Below are 21,719 nucleotides of genomic sequence, written 5' to 3'. Positions count from 1 at the left end.
CTAGAGATGATAACACAAAAGATGGAGATCGTGACTTACCTTGTTATCTTTCCCTTTGTTCAAGCATTGTTTTTTCTGATCATCTGATGCCTCCCAGTCAATCTGTCCGAGTACAAGATTAACAAGAATTCTTGAACTGTCAAGACTTGTAAAAATGCTCCAGTTTGCAGTACTAAATTGTACCAACTGGTGTTTGTAAACAACTCTCACATCAACTCACTATGCACAGTAGTTGAAACAAAATAGTGAAACTAAATCTGAATTCTCAGGAGGAAAGAATCTACAAATTATATATATATAGATAAGCATCTTTAGTGATCTATAAAAAGAAACAAATATTAAAACAAAATACACCATATTTATATTTCCTCAAGGAATATTCTAAGCTTTAAACTTAGATTATTGGATACCGCAACACATAATTTGACTTTTGCTCTCTCTCTCTCTATATATATATATATATATATATATATATATATATATATATATATAAGGGGTGTAACGATACGCGTATTCGTATTGAACCGTTCAGTACGAGGCTTTCGGTTCGGTACGCGGTACGCGGTACGCATTATGGACCGAATGGTTCGTTGGACTAATTAATTATATTTGGAAAAAAAAAAAAAAAGTGAAATATAATGATATGCATTCAACAAGGTAGCCCAATAACCCAAACGACGTAACAGGCAAAGCCCCTGACACTCCCAAAGAAGAAAAAAACACCAACTTATATGTTTATGTTAGGCTACTCAGTCAGGCGCTCGCTCACTCAGTACGCGCTGAAGGCTCGTTGCAAAATGGCCAATGCGTTTAACAGACCAGAAATAGAAGATCCTCCAATAACCAACAGGTCTGGTGTTTGGGTGCACTTTGGATTCCCTGTAAGCTATAATGGTGATGGCAAGAGAGTGGTGGGTAAAAAAACCGATATGTCGCATCTAGGGTCAGGGCCAGATTAACACTTTGTTGTACCCTGGGCAACAATATTCAAGGGCCCCATCATCACGACCCCAGGATCACCATAATATGGTCATATACAGAATATATTACTGTAATATACAGTAAATATACTCAATACTTCAAATTCTAACTGTCATCAGGTGTATTTTGATTTACAAATATTTAAATGCTCATAGAACTACAAATGCACTACTATGTCCCCTATCAAAGACATTCACTCACATATAATGCTATGAAAACAAAACACATCAGCATCTGTATAATCTGGTAAAATTGACCCACTACATTGAGAGGGAGGGAAATATCCTCCATTTTCACAAAAATGAATAAATAAGCAACCACTTTCAAACCATTGTTTATTTAACAACATTTATTTCCAATAGAAATGTATTGAATTGATATAGCTATAACAGAAGACCACAGACAACACATCAAGAAACATTTTGGTCCTCAGCTCATTTTAAGCAGAAATCACCCTGACAGGGTGACCCTGTCTCCTCAGAATTCAACAAGGCACTCAAGTTATTAGTCCAACACAAACAATTTGAAATCTGCCAGTTTTCCCTCCACAACAATATACAGCATTTTAATAAAGCTGGCACCTCAAGGAAAAAAATAAATAAATAAAATGCAGTATCACTGTTATCTGCTCATAAACATTTTTATCCTAAGCTCATTTTAACTTGTTTTAAAATAGAACAACAACATATCACAGCACAATTAACCAGTTAAACATTTTAGTGCTACATAAACATTTAGAAATCTGTCAATTTCTCTGAAGAAGACAAGACAGAAATAAATGCTACATAATCTGGCAAAACACACAATTTTAGTCCTAAATAATGAGTAAGTGCATGTTTGAATTTGAAATGCCTTCATTTGGCAAACACATCTTACAATGGCTTTTTTCTGGACTTTGACTGTGCAAACTGGTGTACAGTATAACATATTCAAAATCAAGGCCACTAACAAGTTCATGTCCAATAGCTAAAATAGAAAGTGCAGAGCCGTGTCTGTGACACAATTTCTCTCTAGAAGACAAGATAAAAATAAATACTACAAAACCTGGCAAAACACACAATTTTAATCCTAAATAATGAGGAAGTGCATGTTTGCTTTCATTTGGCATCTTGAAGAAAAGTCATGGCTAGCTGAGTTGTCCTCGTCGTTGACGGAAGCTGACTTAACAGAACTGTCGGCAACATTAACAGGAGTGAAGAAATTACCTATTTTAGGTATATACTTTACATTTTCTGCGTTTCTGATGTCCTTTTCCTTTTTTAATTTCCGCTTCGCGCTCCCATTTAGCTTCTCCATGTCAGATTTTTTTCTGTTGTAGCAACGCCTGACGTAACCCGCTCGGCGTAACATTTGACCAACCTCATGCGGACTGACCAATGAGGAGAGGGTCTTAACTTGAGGCCCTCTCTTCATTGGTCATTCCGCATGAGACTGACTCTCAACCGCTCTCAACTCACTTTCAAAGTCATAGGCAGCGCAGCGTCTCTCTGTGCAGCGCAAAAGCCCGTGTTGACAGTTTGTTTAATGTAAAGCGGGAGATTACCAGATACAGTATTTTGCTCGTGCCCTTGCTGCCCTGGGCCCTTTAGAGGTCTTGGGCCCCTGGGCAATTGCCCAGTTGCCCGTATGGTTAATCCGGCCCTGTCTAGGGTACACCAGCGGGAATACAAAAAAAAAAAAAAAACACCAGCGGGAACACTTGAAACATGTCAACTCATTTACGCCGACATCACCTTAGTGTGTCAGTATCTGGGAAAAGACGAAAAAAAGGAGAAACATACACGAAACAAACTATCTCCGCAGCATTTAGACAGACATTTCCAACGGATTCAAACAGGGCAAAAGACATCACCACGGCGATTGGTAGGCTACATTTACGTTATAGCCGCGGATATGAGACCTTACTATTTACCATTCATTCTTTCATCACCATTATAGCTTACAGGGAATCCAAAGTGCACCCAAACACCAGACCTGTTGGTTATTGGAGGATCTTCTATTTCTGGTCTGTTAAACGTATTAGCCATTTTGCAACGAGCCTTCAGTGCGTACTGAGTGAGCGAGCGCCTTACTCTGTAGTGGAAAACGTAGGTTTTAAGAACATGCTTAATGTAATTGAGCCCCGTTACAATATTCCTTCACGAGCCCATTTCAGACAGACCGTAATTCCTGCTTTGTTCCAAAAAACATAAGCCCTATAGAGAACCAATTGAGTAAAAACACACTCAATATAAAGAGTTATAGAGTTCCATATAAAAAGTTACATCTTTGTATTTGTTCATAACTAATATAACATTTTCATTTTTTTTTTATAAGGAGCTGTTTTTGTTTTATACAGTATGCTGCTAAGAAAACACCATAGAAGATGGGTAAAGAATAGCTCCATCATTGTTCAATGTAAAAAACAAAAAAAAAACATACTTTGTTAGTTTTAATAAATAAAAAATTTTTTAAAAATCAAGGAAATTTATCTGCCAATTTTTTCTTTTTGCTGTATCTAAAACGTACCGAACCAAACCGTGAAACCAGTGTATCGTATCGAACCGAACCGTGAATTTTGTGAACCGTTACACCCCTAATATATATATATATATATATATATATATATTACAAAATAAACACATAAATCGCAATTCGGTATGCAAACAAAAAAAGAAAGAAAACCAAAATAATTAATAATTTGAATAATTTAGTAATAAATGACTATTATCAAAATAGTCGAAAAAACTGCATTTATTTGAAATGGAATTATTTTGAAACATTACAAATTTCTTTACTATGACTTTTAATCAAAAGTATAAGTATTCTTTTCTTTAAAAATGCTGTTTTATTCCATTTCCTGCGTGAATGTCCTTTTACTTTGTACGTCGCAGATATTTTCAAATTCCTGCACTTTTTAAAAAGTATTAAGTTTGGATAAGCCTAATATAGATGACACCTAACAGTGAAATTATTCACATAACATTTGAATGGAGTCTGCATCTTGAGCGTTTTTTGCTGAATTAATTGCAGGCTCGGAAGAAGAATAAAAATAGGATATTTCAGGAATATCAATACAGTTCTGCCTGGCAAGCTCTGTAATTAAGTGCTGATTTGTCAGTACGTACAGTTTGCAGAGAGCTGCTGGAGATGTCACTAGCCTGCAGGGCATATAAAGCCCCTCTCGCTCCCACGTACAACAGGCCTGCCTCCTCCTCCAGCAGCAATAAACTGTAGTTCAGTGTCGAGCCTCTGAATCGCCTCAGGCCCAACAGCCCTGAAACACACAAGATAGACCAGTTAAAGAAATACTTATCCATAAAAGGATCCGTAAACACTTCACTAAATTTCTGTGGGTGCTTGGTGTTGTGAAGATGTACTGTTTTCTGTGTCAGTGAGTCCGTATATATATAAAAGGCTAGTGATTCTGAGTTTGACATAGGTTGTCTGCTTACAAACATTAACTAAAGTGTAAAATGTATAATAAAAGAATATAGAAGTTGAACCAGCACTTTAGAGGTTTATGGTACGTATTGTGTACATATAATTACTCTAAGTAGTAGAAGATAGTCATCACTCATTCCATAATGAGCATAGGAAAAATGCCCTATGAAAGCCCTTTTAGCACAAACGTGAGCTGATACACAAACAAACATGACTGGTTTCTTGTTTGCTCAATAGTGTGTTGTGGATCGCACTACTGTGATAATGTGCGCATGACACGTGCTGTATGGTATGTAACACCACATGCTGAAAAACATCAACACACGCAGCCCACAGGCCACACGTCTCCACTTGTGTAGGCAGCAGTGTGTGGCAGCAATGCATGCAGGGACAGGACAGGTTATGCTGCGCAGCCAGATTTGGCTGAAGACCCAGAGTGCTACAATGACAGCAGAGCTGACAAACACAGCTACGGAGAGACAGAGGGGAGTGAGCTGCAGGGACAGCGTATATCAGAGACAGACGGAAACTGAAAAAGAAGATAATTAAGGTGTCCTGTGACTCCCTGCTGACACAGTGCTGCTGTGTTTCGCAAACATGCAGAAACTTCTGCATTTCCTTAATGCTTCCTGCTCTCTCTCACACACACATGCTCAATAGACTTGATTAACCTCTCTCTAATACTCAGGCAGTCTCATTCATTTGCTTTTTTTATTTTGTGCTCGGGGGTGTGTTAGGAATGATGAGCTACTTTGAGATCTTTCATCTCTTAACAACAAACAAATTATATTATTAACGATCAAATCATCTTCATTAAATCTGTCCAAAAACATCAACTCAACTAACTAACTATGATTGGTTCTCAATGGAAAACATATCTTTTTGTCGTCAGGTGATAACTGGACCATGATAAAGACATGTATAATTCAAGGTGGTTCAAGATGGTCCCAAAAATAAAAAAATCTGCCATCATTTACTCAACCTAAAGTTTTTCCAAACTTGTATGGGCTTCTTTCTTTTGCTAAACATAAAAAGAATGTAGTTTGAAGAATGCTGGTATTGGTAAGCAAACAGTTGACATTAGCCATTGACTTCCATTGTATTTTTTCCATACTATTAAAGAATTTTCATTTTTGGGTGAACTATCCCTTTAAGAGAGATAGTGACGTTCACAGCACAACTTTAACAACAACAACACAAAGGAAGGATATCGTTTCAGAACCTTTTTTCGGCTGATAAATGATAAAAACATTGACAGCATGAGCATTTAATGTGGCAGAAAACAAGTCCGCAGTACTTATAATAAACAGAATGTTATTGTTCATTAGTGTGGATGCTAATAAACTATAACAAAGACTCTAGAAGACCCAAGACATGTCACTCGTATAGTATTGAATAGAGAGAAATGCAACGCTCAATATGGCCGTTCAATCGCAGGAAGCCCCACCTTCTGAATGAAAGAGCCAATCGCTAATCGGTAAAGTCATCGCATCACTGCAGCTGCGTTAGAAGCATCCCGGTTGCTATAGAAACTGTCAGCGTTCAGAGACGTGCTCTTAAGACTGTGCATGCGCACTGGCTGATCTAGCCTGAAAAAAAAGCTTTTTATAATGCTATTTGAGCAAAAGTAATAACATTTATGACACAGATGTTGTCATATTTCTTTGTTGATTTCAAATATGAAATTTAATCGTATGCTTAGTGAACAGTTTTGGAGAATTTAATGTTTCCCCATTAAGAGAGACAGGAGCTGCACTTGGATGCCAGAAAGGCATTTCAAAGATGGCCACCAAGTGATATGACTTGTCTTAAAAGGACTTTGATTATAGTTTTTTATTTTAGTGTTAACAGGTTTTTATAGTTAAGAGAGCCATTTGGCTTTTGTTTACTTTATAATGTGCATTAGCACTAAACAGAGAAAAAACTACCAATTTCTTTTGTTTGCACGACTTGAGCACAATTGATTGCTATCAGATTTTTTTCTTGATTTGACATTTAATTTGAATTTCACAAACACTAGATTTCTGGCTTTACTCATTCAAGATATGATCTGCACACTTTGATGGCTGGAAATAGCATTATTCATATGTCCACCAATAAAACTGGCTTGCCTTAACTTGACAATGTTAAGAAGCCAATATTTGACCACTTAAGGTAAGGGTAATACAGTAATAATAATAATAACGGTTACCATTATTCTAAATATTAGCTTATTTCTTTCAATGTCAGTTGTGCTTATGGCACAGCTTGTAAGCTCTGCTTTGGCTGAAAATAATTATAAAATAATAATTAGTATGCAAGAGGTCATGAGACTGGAAGATTTAATTTATTAAACCAATTTCATGAACCTTAAGAAAAGCCATGAGTCTAATCCGCTGTCTCAAAGTAAAACAGCAGAAAGATCCCCTCTGTGCTCGTTTCCAATTGCTGTCATCTTTCCTCTTAACATCTTCACCCTTCATCCCAAGAACAGAGCCTACAATGTTAACAGAACAGATTGATCCACTCAGACATACACTATCAAATCACAATGTTTCCCACAATCCTCCAGAAATTATTCAGGCGTCACTCTTCAGTGGGTCAGAAGCACGGGGTCAATCTTAAACCCAACAGAGCCGAACAGGGCCAAGACTTGAACACATTATTAGTCTGGCCACACCGGAATAAACAATACATATACACAATCAAACATGCATTCCCATGCACATATTTTTTACACTGTCATACTGACACTGTACGTTGTACTTTTCCACTTGGCATCAGATTCATCACAAACATCAGTTCAAAATGGTAAACATATTACAAGGTTATTCAAACAGAACAAAGGTTCACAAGCACATAACACAGAGACCTGCACGATATCCCTCGTTGGGGTGAGCAGAGCAGCTTTGAACTTCAAACGAATGTCAAGAGATGTGTTCAAATGGCTCTGGCCCAGAATGAAACAACACCCATCCTCTCCAGGCCTGCTACAGACACAAGCATGCTTGTCATCCTCAGGCACATGGCAGTGCAGCGGAGACATGCTATCATTTCCCCAAACCAGAATTACTCGTTTTTATGATTGCTCAAATAGAGCTCCTCAGGATTTAAAGCTGCACTAATGGTTGTGTGTTCAAGATGGTCATGGGATCCTACAAGGAACGGATAGAAATCAATGAAACACTGGCAAACTAAAGACACAGTTAGTTGGAAATTAGTTTTGGCTTCAACCTCCACAACATTGGGATTCTCAAGGCAGCTCTGTTTGAAAAAAAGTTTTTTTGGGATATGATACCATACTAATACTACGGTTTTGTATACAAGTGCCATGACAGTATTCTATGACTCAAACTTTAAATATAATTTTCTATAACATGGAAAAATCCACAATTTATTCTGTAATATATGTAAATAAATGCCAAGTACAAAGGGTGCTGTTGTTTTTCCGCATTAATACTAATATACAATGCCAGATGTTTATATACATTGTAGATTAATTTACTGTGGCTATCAAATTTAATTACCATGTCCTTCCTCATGCAATTACAGGAAATATAAATACATTTAAAATAAAAAGACCAAATCCATAAAACACAAGCTAACAACTAAACATCGCAGAGCCTATTTGAAGGGGTTGAACTGATGGCATTACGATTCACTCCCCTATATTTACATTGCTTACAAATATTGTAATCATTCACTACCATGGTATTACTCTCTGACTTCACTGTACAATGCAACCTCCGTAGTGTTTGTTTTTCTAAGAATGTATAAGAACAATTATTCTGGGAATAAAAAACATCATAAACATAAACAAGGATTTAAGTTGTTATTCTAACATTTAGTATAGCGATTATATCTCTGGCCCTATCTCAGAACAAAGACAGCTGATACACTCTCCTGCTTCTTTTATCACAAATACCTGTTTTTCAGTCTGGTATAAGATCCATTGTGAAGTAACAATGAAGCAATAGAGAACAATACCAGCATTTCCTGTTCTCTGGATAAAGTTTAATCCAACCATTGATACAGGTAGGTGAAGCAACAGCCCACTAAAATGACTCAGCACTACAGGGAAACATAAGTGACTGTAGCAGATTGCGTTCGTCATACACTGCCATACAAAATACACCACTGTTCAAAAGTTTGGAGTTTTCTTCAAGAAACGAAAATGTAGTTGCTAGGATTATGTCAGCATGCATGCTTACTAACTATGCCCACAGTAATTGGCTGATAGGGGCAGGCTCTGCCAGAGATTTATACATAGAAATATCGTACAGCACGATTTTATGTTGGCATACTCAAATAAAGGTTTAAAAATAAAAATGTTAATTGCCACATTCAAATAAATATTTTAAAATGCAAGCTTAAAGTCACTAATTAAACAATTATATGTTCAGCTAATTGTCAGCCTCTTATATGTATATGTAATTGTTAGCCTCTTCTTGTAAACAACTTCTTGTACAACAGTCAAAATACCCCTGCAATTAAGGCGATATATCAAATCTTTTGTAAAATGTTTTACATTTTAGAGTCATTTTAGGAAAGTTTGTGGCTTGATCTTAGTGACTTAGGAGTCTTCTTCTCTACTCCTAATGTTTCACACTTTTCGGAGCAAGATTTGGTGCTAAAATGCTCTGTGAAATACTCTTAGAGTAAGAATTTAGACAACATTTTTTGTTTGTTTGTTAAAGATTTTCTCCTAAATCTGTGAGTTATGAGCTACTTTTAGCCTTAAGATGTTTTGTGAATACGGTCCCTGGTGACTATAAGAGAGATAGAAAAAAAAACATCTGTTTATTTAGTTTTTTTTATTTACAATTTTTTTTTTTTTAGTTCTGGTTCAAATATGTAATATGCAATTACAATACAATACGGTCAAAAGTATGTGGACACTCAAACAACACAGCTAACCATTAGTATTAATAGTCTTTTTTGTTTTCAATAGATGTTGTAACACGGATGAAGAGATTAGATCCCATTCAACTGAAACCCAACTCCATGACGTTGGAAGCATTCAATTCTCTAGAATGTAACATTAACATCTGTCTGCACTGGAATTGAGGGCCTAGCTCAACCTGTCAATTAGAAGGGGATGTCAACATAGCCATGTAGTGAATATGCAATTGAGCACTGACAGTAGAATAACTATTATTAGACCTTTACAACTGACATTACAGTAGCTCAAGACACTCCCGTCCAGTCCAGTCCAGTCTGCACACACACACACACACACACACACACACACACACACACACACACACACACACACACACACACACACACACACACACACACACCCTCTGTCTGCTCAACTGCACTGCTAATTAACTAATCAATATGACATTCACAACATGATTCGGATTGTCATCCCAGAGGCCTTGTGCATGTGTGTGCATGCATGTGTATGTGTGTGTGTGTGTGTGTGTGTGAGAGAGAGAGAGAGAGAGAGAGAGAGAGAAAGAGAAAAAGACTTTGCATTTGCTAAATAAACAAGTGAAGGTCTCCTGAGAACCAGCGAGGAACTCTGCGTTCACAGTCATGTTTAAACCAGCCGCTTCATGCAGTTTGACAGCAGTGGGAGCTTTGATATTTGACAGAAGCATGATGAGTGTGCTTAGGGTGTACAATACATACAGTGCAAATATAATTTACACTGTCCTCCCTCAGGTAGCCTGTCACTATCTCGACTCTGTCTCATGTCTCTGAGGGTCACTAATAAAGTACAGCACTCTATGAACTAATAAATGATTAAACAGCCACAGAAAGAGGAGATCAGGGGTTTTAGGATACTTACTCACTCGGTAGTTAAAGCTTTGGGGTTCTTGAGATATACAGTCCACATTAAATATGCACTAGAAAATGATTTCCCAGCAATTTAACAAGATTAAATAATGGTCTTTTATCTCCCTAAAGTGTTTATTTTGCAAGGTTTTTATGTAGTTGTGGAGAATTGTACATAGTGCTTACAATTAAATAAATAAATTGGTATGAAATATTAATGCATTTAGAATATTCCGTAGCTGTAGAATATCAATGCATTTAAATTATTTATTATATAAAATAATAATTTAATGTCATATTCCATCAAAGGCTATATTTGTGGCAAACTCATAAGTAATAAATAACATGATAATAATGCTAAAATTAAATATACAGATTATTATATAAAAATATCCAATTTTATATATATTTTCCTGAATAAAAAAACGTTAAATTATTTTATTATGTGAGAATAAAGTGAGCATGGATTGTGAGAGACAAGTGCCTAGAAAAAACAGCTAATTATACACTTTAGCGGTCATTATATAATATTTCACTGAGAATATTTGGACTATTTTAAGATTTTTTATTTAAAATATATTTTATGCAATATATGTAAGAGAGTTCAAACTTACATAAAGAACTACTAAATTAATCCTACAAAGCATGATCCAAATAAAATTAAATAAAAAATGACTACACAAAGGGTGTCTTTCTTACCATTCTGTGACCAAGAAACAGGATATCAATGTGTGTCAGAGACAAGTATTTTTAAAGGAAATATCAAAAAAAAATTTATTGATTAAAAAGATCCTGCTTAATGCATTCTAGGGGTAAAAAGTGTTTATTCTCCCTTCAGTCATGTCTTATCTCATTTATGGCACCAAGTATGCCAAAAACCCTATTTTAATGTATTCCTTTTTACACTCTCTCATCTCTTGCCTGTTGCTGACCAGGGGATTGATATTAACTCAGAAGTACTGACACCTCGTTTTCCACTCACAGTGCTAATCTGAGCTCATGCCCGCACAGGGATGCTAAATGAAATGATGAGAGGAGAGATGAGCTCATTGGTTTTTGTAAGTACAGCAGAAGCTGCTAAGTAACTTGATGAAAAGATCTGTCAGAGATGTATGCAGGGATGGATTATGGTCCAGTGAGGCCCTCGAGCTCCAGCCACTTGGCTTTTTCTGAGCAGCTCTATGTGCTACACTTCACTTTCTACACAAAAAGTGAGTCAGATGTTCTGTTCCTGCACTTAAATTGTTTTAAATCACAATAAAATGTGAACGCAGGAATCGTTAAGCCGAATTGAAATACACACGTCTTATCGAATACTCAGTTGTTGGAAATTTGAAACCGGTTCTAAAATGAAACCAGTTTTCGATACCCAACCCTAGTTATGAATGAGTAATATGGTCCTTTTTTTTTAAGCAATAAACTGGTTCACGACAAACAGACCTAACTCAACTTTGAATAAAAAAACCCTGCAGAACAAGCACAGCATTACTGTACTGGCAAAGAGTATCATCTAAACATCAAGATCTAACAAAAAACTAACAAATAGTAAATAATATGTATCTTTCCACTAGTGCTTTCAAATGATTAAATAGCATCCAAAATAAAAGTTTTTGCTTACATAAATATATTTTCTACATAAACTTACACATATACGTACTATGTATAATATAAATTATATGAATATAATTATATACTTGTAAATATTTTACAAATATTTACTGTATGTACAGTATGTGTATTTATATATATACATAATGAATATACACAGTACACATGGATATATTATGTAAATAAAAACGTTTATTTTCAATGTGATTAATCGTGATTAATCGTTTGATTGTTTCCACGTATTTAACATAATTAGTTATTTAATGCAAATATCTGACACGTTATTTTTAAAATGACATTCTCAAAAAACAATGTTGAGCGTCTTCTGCATTGACCTGGACGAGTCTTGGAGAGTGAACCTGCTGCACTCGTGTTTTTAAACTCAACACAGGCCTCAAGTCTCTCAGACCTCTGACCTCTCTGCGGTTGTGTAACTAAGCGCTAGAGATAAAGGTAACCTTGGGTTGGCTTATTGTGCCTTCTCTCCTGCACCTCTGCTTCACAGATGGGAGAGAAAGGCGTTTTATTGTTCAACAGCAAAGAGATATAGAAAATTCAAGCTGGCAAGCAGCGAGTCATCTGAACGAGTGTGATAGAGCCCTGCTTACATCTGAATGATTAAGTACAGAGCCATAAACAGTCTGTGAACCCACTCCCCCTCATGTAACCACACAGCAGCTTCTCTGCATCTGCCTGAGCAGCCCTTTTTATTTACTTCAAAATTAACCCTTGAGATGCTTACAGAAATGTTCTGTGGTATAGCGGTCATCTCATAACCCGCGGACGCACTTTATTGCGGGGCGGGTCACTAAAAACTAAATTTAAAAAAATCAATTTATGGTGCATGGAATTTAGTGGTGGAAATTTTGATTCTTTCAAGAGATTCGTTGATTTTCAGTTTGTTCACCAAAATGATTCGTTCAGATTCGTTCACTGATTCGTTCAGTGACCATTTCTTCATATTATACACAAATACGCCACAGCAGGTGGAGAAAAACAGTGTCTTATGTGTTATGTCTTAAGTCAACGAACGTATTTACTTGTGACAAAAACTGATTTGGCTTTATTAAAGTGTGCATGATCGCATAAATAAGTTGTTCAGATGAACAAAGCGCAAGGTTTTCTTGCATAATTAAACATTTTAATTGTTTGGTCAGACAGTTCATATATAATATATTCACATTAATAAATCATGGATTAAACGTGGGGTTATGTTCTGTATGCTAAAATGAAAACAAGCGTATGTGCACCTATAACTGCACTTTGTATCTGCCGATTTCTGATTGAGATATGCTTGGCTCACTGACCCGGTATACTCTCATTCATTTCATTCACGAACGAACTATGTATCAGTTCATTCAACTCATTCACAAACGAGAATACGAAAGATCGTATTCGTTCACTACATTCAACAAATCACATGCTCCGTCACATCTTGAGTAACTCTTTGACAAGAGCTGTTCAAGGGCTGTGCATGCGCTGCTAATAGCTTCGCGCTCTCGCGCTGCTGTGGAGGGAGGAACTTCAGTGAATGAGAAATATGAGTCAGTGGATTACATGAACGAGAACGATTCGTTTACCTAAAATATTCATTCACGGACGAATCATCACTGGTACAATTCTTTAAAGCCTATATTAAATATTTGGAATATATATTTTCATATTTTATTAGGTTCTTTAAAAAGGTTACAATATGAAGGTATAAGTAGCAACGTAACTTCCGTGATTTCCCCGATGCGCGGGGCGGGTCGGGGCGGGTAAAGAAATTGTACTATATTTGAGGGATGAGCTGGGGTGGGCCAAATAATTTCAGAAAACAGGACCCGCACATAACTACTGTGGTAGTACCATGTTACTGTGATGCTAATGGAAAAGTAAACTGATATACTTTGATATACCTTGGCACTGAATGATTATCATAATTAAAATTCCATAATATAGAGTGCAACAGTCACTGCCCACATTTTCAGCCATCTTGGTTCTGGAAGCATTTTTCCAAATGATTCGCTCCATAGGGATTTCAAACAATTCTCCACTAGGACATTCTAACACTTGAATTAAACCAGCTCTAGCTCGGTAGCCTAACACTTTAGTATAGGGACCAGCTCTAACTATTAACTAGTTGCTTTTTAGCATGCCTATTATTAACATATTGGCTGTTTATTAGTACTTATAAAGCACATATTCTGCATGACCATATTCTACATCACTAATCCCACCCAATACCTGAACTTAACAACTACCATCAATCATATTATGAGCAAAAGTTTGGTAAGATTTTGTTCACCAAAGCTGCATTTATTTGATCAAAAATAAAGTAAAAACCGCAATATTATGAAATATTATTACGATGTAAAATAACAGTTTTCTAATTTAATAAATTGTAATTTATTTCTGTGATGTAAAACTGAGTTTTCAGGATCATTACACCAGTCTTCAGTGTTACATGATCCTCTAGAAATCAATTTTATATACATATATATATATATATATATATATATATATATATATATATATATATATATATATATATATATATATATATATATATATATATATATATATATATATATATATATATATATATATGTGTGTTTGTGTGTGTGTGTGTGTGTGTGTGTGTGATGCATTTTTTCCAGGGTTCTTTGATAAACAAAGGTCAAAAGAACAATATTTTTTGTTAACAAAATTGTTTTGCAACTGCCGCATTTGATCAATTTTAAACATCCTTGTTGAAAAATATTAATATCTTTTAAAAAATCATACTGATACTATATAGTATAGTAGTTATAAGTATAGTATATAGTATAATAGTAGTTTGAGAGGATAGAGAGACTCGTTTGAGATATTAGCAGTGCTTTGTGGGTGTGGATGGTCAGAGCTCTTTTTGCCATAATTTGTTTCCATAGTAACAGTGACTTGTCTGATTGGTGGATCTCTCTCTTCAGTATTATGTGAATGAATGAATTAAAAACAAAACATGTGTATCATACCGTTGAAGAGGACCGTAGTTCTGGGGGTCACATCCAGGTCTAGCGGGGGTCTGAATGGGTAACCCCACATAGTGGACACAACACACACCAACAGCAGGAATGGCAGCCATGCACTATGGGTCAACATCTTCAGCATCAGCAGTCTGACCAGGAGGGGTGAGTACCACGAGACTGCCGCTCACCCCTCCTCTCAAGGGAGCAGGAAGTCAATAATGGCGTCTCTTAAGACTGTTTCCTCTGGTATGCACAAATGCTGCTGTTTTACTCTTCTTCACCAAAAAATAAAATGGCTCTCTTTCCCTCAAGCACTTCACTCTGCAAAACAAGAAAAAACAAGAAGTTTAGGACAGGTACAGAAATGACTAGTAAGTGCTGATGTCATAGTTAAGCTGACATATGATCAGGTGAAGTGCGTGTTCTGATGCTTAATTGGATTTCACTAATAACACAATTTAACTGTGGTTCTCTGCCCAGATCGCCCAAGGACAACCAACTATCAAGATTCTCAAGTTTCTCATAGAACAAAGCAACATGGGCATGTTAAAAGGAAACCAGTGCACCATGTGGCACTAAAAGGTTACTCTAATAGAAATATAGTCTTCTATTCAAATCTAAAAAAGATTGAGTGACACATGCACAAAGCACCTGGACACTCAGTGGTATGCAAAGGGAAGATCAAAGGATGCAACTGTGCATCCGGTGACACTGACCTTTCAGGCCTTTAATCCTGAGCTGTGTCTGAGGTGACTGCATTGAATAATAAACTGGTGATTGATGTAGGACAACTGAATAGTCGAATCCAAAAGAGTCAGGACTATCACAAACTCAGACAGAGCTCATCTCTGACTTCTCTCACCTTCTCTCATCAAAAGCAGGTCGGATTAGTCTGGAAATGCTTCAGAGTTTTTAAGTTCATGTTTGGAAATCATGAGAATACTGCTCTGGAGCATACATAAGGATATTTCAGTGGAAATTAGTTAAGTTAGATTTCAAAGTTTTTTTTTTAAGAAATACAACTTTTGTTCAGCAAGGATGCATTGATCAAAAAAGACAAAGTCATAATGTTCCAAAAGATTTACATTTTAAATAAGTACTATTCTTTAGGACTTTTTATTCATCATAGAATGCTGAAAAAAAATGTATCACTGTTTAAAAAAGAAAAAAAGAGAGAGACTTTAAATATTACCAACCCTAATAATTTGAATCATAATGTATAAACAATTTGTGCTTGACCAAAAAATTTATAATAATAATAAAATATATAATAAAAAAATTATATTATTTTATAATAATAATATAATAATAAAAAAATAATAAAAAAATATATAATAATAATCACATGAGGAAAGTCCACGGATTTCATCTGGGCCTGGTTATAAGCAGGTGTATCTGTCACCCATGATTCAGCAGCGGGTTATGGTATTATCGCATTATTAGGGAAGTGAAGTATTATTAAACATGACAGACATTATGAAAGGGTGACCTTCTTACGCAGAATAAAAACGCTTTTTGAAGGCCACTGGTATCTAATGTATCTAATTTTTAAAGATATCTATCAAAATAAATAGTTCAGCCATGAAACTAACTAATTGCTAATTGGTTCATTCAAAGCCATCGCACCAGCCAATCAGGATCGGCACGTTGCAGAGTTATGAACGTTTATGTTACCCCTCCTCCTCCCCAGCACCACCTGTAGAGATCTGCTAAGGGGTTCAACATTCTTGCAGCAGCCATTCTTGGTTATTTTTGACTAAGCTAAACTAATTATTGTATTTGTTCAGCAGCAGCACAGCAGTTCTCATTCGCTAAAATTAAGCTTATGAATATTTCATGCCCACGCCAGTAAATGCCGGTTTAATTTATCACTCCAAGAGTTGTCATGACTGAATTCGCTTCTTTTGATCTAAACCTTTTTAATGGAAAGTTATTTAGTGCATCAGTTAGGTGAAATTTGTCTCCATATTGACACTATTCTTACTATTGTTGTGTTATGGTCATGACTGACCTTTAAGAGAATGGTTGTTTCTTAAAAAGGAAGAGTCATTGTGCTCGTGTGTGAGTCTGATGTGATTTAGGAGGACAGTGGCCTGAGCATCCAACTGTTCGCCTCCCTCTGTCCATTACTCTTACACACTCAGCCCCTCTCTTCTGTAAACACTCCAGACTTCTCCCCCTCTCTCAGATAAACACACTCTCTCTCCCTCATTCCATTAAACAAGCTTGTGCACCAGATGAGCACTGTTTTCTTTTCCCCTCTATCTCCACTTGGGAGAGCACATTCCCAGTGGCTTTCTAGGCCACTGTATTCTCGTTCATTCAAAACTTTTTCACTCCTTTTCTCTATGTATAAAGAAACACACAAAACTCTCTCAAACATAAATGCACAGATGTGCTTGAATTCACACCTGCTGTAGCGCAGGAACCAGCAGTAATGCGCCAGAGAGGGTTATCGGATCAGCATCCCTTTGTTCTTTCAAACAACAGAAACAACGTTAAAGAGCAAAGCTGAAACAAATAAAATGTAAATTATGCTTTGATATTATTATTTTGGTTTATTTTTTGAAAGAAGAACTTATGCTTGCAAAAGCTGCATTTATTTGAAAATATAACAATTTAAGATTACGGTTTTCTATGTGAATACATTTTAAAATTATGTTTTGATGCATTTTCAGCATCATTACGCTAATCTTCAGTGTCACATGATCCTTCAGAAATCATTCTAATATGCTGATTTGCAGCTTAAGAAACATTTCTTTTTTCTACCAATATTGAAAACAGTTGTGCTGCTTAATATTTTTGTGGAAACTGTGATGTATTTTTTTTTAGCATTCTTTGAAGGATAGAAAGTTCAAAAGAACAGAATTTATATATTTTTTATTTTGTAACACATTATATCTTTACTGCCACTTTTGATCACTTTTGCGTGCAAAAAAATGAATTTTGAATTGAGAAATAAATTAGAATTATAGTGTATAGTGTATATTACACAAATAATACATTAATTAGTTTACATATTGTACTATCATTTAGAAAATCAATAAATTGTCAAAGACAGTCAGCATCACACATTTTCTTACATTTGATTACTGAGCAAAGATTGTGCAAATCTGTCATATTTCTTAATTTTACATAATAAAATTACTTTTAGCACTTCTAGTCCTTACTGTTTATGATTCTTTCTTTTTGCACTTAACATGCTGCTCACATCACTTTGACAAATTTAATCGCAGATGAAAAAGCCTTATTAGTTTTAATAAAAAAGTGATATCTCATCACTAAAATATACTTTGAAAAGTCTGTGCAGCCCCTGAAGAAGTTTTCTGTCAACAAAGCATTGGCAGATATGACAGAATATGGTATTAAATATCACTGAAAGTTTCAGGAATCAAATAACTTTTCTGTTGAACCGCTCAGAGAACATCGCGGATTGAGTAATAGCTTGGTGTAAAACTAGAATCCAGTTTAAGTGTAAGAGGTTTATGAAAGAAATCCATTAAAGGATTATAACTACACAACCATCAGCTGTATTATTATTCAGCCAATTCAGATGTCCTAAAGAATGAGAACTATAAAGAAATAAAGAATAGGGCAGACACATGGGAGGCCAAATCTTCCCGGTGAAAAATCACTTAGCACAAAACACCAAGATAGCAAATGAAAGCATATCAATGTAACCTACAGTGACAGCTCCAGATCAGCACAGTGGTCTTATGCTGCGTGGTCACATCAGAAATCACTCGAACACACTGTGACGAGTGGGGCGGGGCCGAGAGACGTGGGAACAGGAACGAGGCCGGTGGAGTGATTGGAAATGAGCGACACCTGCTCGACCCACCGGTCTCGAGTCCCACGGAGGAGATGGAGCAATATTAAACCGGAGCGACGACCAGGCCTGGGTTTTAGTTTGTGTTTGGTTTTTATTTGTGCACGTCAGTCGTCCGTGAGGGGCTGACGCGCTGTTTTGTCTTTATTTTGTAATTAAAGTTTGATTTGATTGTCAAGCGGTTATAGCCTCCTTCTTCCCGTGATCATAGAGTTTTAATTTGTTACACACACACTGCTATTTCTTATTCTGGTTTCAGAGCTCAAGAGATGGGCTAAAGCCAGTTCCATACAATGGAAGATCAGTGCAAGTTGATTTAAAAATAAAGTGTTGAGCTGTACAACAGGATTCATGGTATCAGACAGTAGGATGGACTGAATCAAGTGACAAGAATTGAGCAGCTGCAGAGAGAAAACGATAGCTCTGTTCCTGCAAGCAGCTCAGCTGAACAGTGACTACATGAGACCCTTCATGCATATTTAACCAGCTGTCAGTCACTTTGAGAACATTTACATGCGAGTTTAAGGGTCAGTCGCCTCAAAAGAGAGTGACACTGACAAGCACACCAACTTTATATCATGATTTCATGGATGTAATTGAATGACAGTGATATGCTATATTCCATGCATTAAGGACCTGCAGATAATTTTGGCATAGAAACATTTATAAAACCTTTATATAGAGAGTATAAGTTCAAGGCTTTTTGAGAGTCTAGACAAATCAATCTAATAATCTTCCACAGAAATTTAACAGCACATCTGCCATCTAGTTCATGATCAATGAAACCTGATGCATCAATATTCCACCACAAGGCAATGAACAAAGAAAGTAAATAAATAACTTTTCATAGAGATCACTATGGTTAGTTTAAGATATCAATTTAACAGCTAAATCAAATCAGTGTTTGGCTTATAAAAGAAAACTGCTTAATTATGAAAGCCGTCTTTCACAAAAATGCCGTTCTTGCATACATAGAACCTTGAGAATAAGCGATGATAGTAGCCGATTGTACAGTGAGTCAATGACCGGATGCTAAATCACATGAGGTAGTTTTTTTATCTTCAGTTGAGTATAAAAATGAGATTCTGTTGTATCATAAAAGCAAGCAGTAGACAGAGCAGAAAAATCATTTGGCAGGATGCAACAAAGGAATCTTTACACAACTAAGAAACTCCGCTCCAAATTCTGTTTAAAGACACAATTTCAAATAAATGTAATCGTAGAAAAGGCAGCTTCATCCCATAGTATTTAATGCGGCTTTAATGCAGCTTCAAATGATGCAGCTTAAGAGCTGCATTAAACTTTGTTGAGGCCAGTGAGAGAGCATATATTTTGTAATTTATAGTTTTAATATTTGTATATTATAAGTAAGATAGCATAATATCAGCAACAATTCAGAAAAGCTAAATAAGACTTTCAGAATTATGCATCAATAAGGTATTCACATATTTATGAAACAATTATTAAACATTTCAATTTGTATTATATTACTGCTGGGCACATTTCTGTTTTCTGGTGCATCACTCATAGATTTTCTTCTCCCAGATGTCATCGAACTTGGACAGTTAAATGTGCCAGGAAAAAACTGCAGTGGAAATTCTCACTGTAAGGTGACTAATACTGTGCGCATTAATCTGCTCAAACACGGATGTGTCAGTAGACTAAAATATCAATCAGTTATTGACTTTCACAGTTTAATGGCTAACTTTCAATAAACTGCTTTTTGACAGGAAAAAGAAAGATTATATTTTGTATGGCAAGCCAATCCTATATGCATTTCCTGAAAACGAACTAGCACCTATTTTTATGTTACTGGTGTAATAACGTTTCACTTCCAACTAGTATGTTTTGCAAGTTTTGATGGTGAGTACTAGTTTCACTTATACTATGTATTTTTTAGTTACTTCTACCTATTTGCTAGTACTTAAAATACTTAAAAGCCAATAGTTACAATCCTAGTAACAAATTGCTATTCCATTTTTACTGTAAGAAAAGTGTAACTTTGTGGTTCAGACATTGACTATTCTAATTGTTGCTGGAACTTATTTTAGTGTTATTGGTAGTAACTATTTATTATGTACCATTGCATATATCTTAGTTACTGTAATCTATCTAACTGAATTACACACTAGTTTATAAATAATTATTTTCAAATTATTACCAAGAATACTAGAACATATATTTAAGCAAATTTTTGAATATTTACCAAAAAAAAAAAAAGATTATCATCAATTAAAAAAGAATAGTTAGGCTACTTGTATTAGTAATTATTATACACAACTGAAATTTAAAAGATACTTCTTGTTTACTTCGTAATAATTCAAAAGTACTAGTAAAAACAGATTAAGGAATAAATGTTAAAGTGGCTTGCCATATACCCTGAGGTTTCGTCTATGCAAAATTATAATTTCATTTCAATTATATTTAAGATTTTTCTTGTAGTCTAAATGATGTTAACTTAAGACAACAGTATGCAAAATAGACTTGTTCAAACTGAACTGTCAGAGAATCTTTCGTGCGATGATCAATATTAAGATACAGACGTGCACTGACAACTAATATCCCAAAAAGAATAAGAAAACGTGTACAATATCGAAGTGGTCTACTTACCGAGATGTCTTTGGTCACAAATCGCCAAAAAACGCATTAAAGTCGTCTAGTAGTTAGTGTAAAGCCAAGTAACGTGAGACAGAGCGCAGATGCGGAATGAACTCAGCTGTGATAGTCGCTGTGCTGTGTGTGTGAGCCTCGACACAGGTACTGTACGCCCTCCTGCGCCACTTCCCCATCTCAAACACTGCGCTCCCACAGCAAACACGCCGCTGACGGACAGACAAATAAATAAATAAACATCTGAGCTCCTGGGAAATATTTGGGCTACCGCATTCCTTCGCTATCTATTGGAAAAAGTACACTTACACAATTGTGATTATAAACAAAGAGCCCTGTTAAAACATGCAATCTATTCATTGTTAAATATGCTGAAGAATGGAGATCAGAATAGGAACAGATTAATGCGTAATACGAAATACACACATCTGAATACGCATGTAATAGTTCTTTTTTTTTTTTAAATCGTACATATTGCTCCATTACCACAACCATTTGGAAGAGAAGATTATGAT

The 21,719-nt window shown here is 35.7% G+C and overlaps 1 protein-coding gene across 2 annotated transcripts in view; it reads right to left on the bottom strand.

Moving 5' to 3' along the window:
• Window positions 1–21,386, bottom strand: part of LOC132157291 (semaphorin-4G-like) — a 36,932-nt gene extending 15,546 nt beyond the window's left edge. For both annotated transcript variants that reach the window (XR_009437533.1, XM_059566574.1), the window contains exons 1-4: window positions 21,205–21,386; window positions 14,772–15,086; window positions 4,089–4,237; window positions 40–102 (exon numbers count right to left, since the gene is read on the bottom strand). Coding sequence is in view for 1 of the 2 variants with exons in the window: in XM_059566574.1 (XP_059422557.1) it covers window positions 40–102; window positions 4,089–4,237; window positions 14,772–14,907 (348 nt within the window). In the remaining variant the exon portion in view is untranslated. The remainder of the gene's footprint in view (window positions 1–39; window positions 103–4,088; window positions 4,238–14,771; window positions 15,087–21,204) is intronic.
• Window positions 21,387–21,719: the final 333 nt, after the last annotated feature.

This window comes from Carassius carassius, chromosome 14, assembly GCF_963082965.1.
Source record: "Carassius carassius chromosome 14, fCarCar2.1, whole genome shotgun sequence".
In the NCBI taxonomy this organism is placed as follows: Eukaryota; Metazoa; Chordata; class Actinopteri; order Cypriniformes; family Cyprinidae; genus Carassius; species Carassius carassius.
The sequence above is the reverse complement of the archived record's forward strand: the minus strand, read 5'-3'. Positions and strand labels throughout refer to the sequence as shown.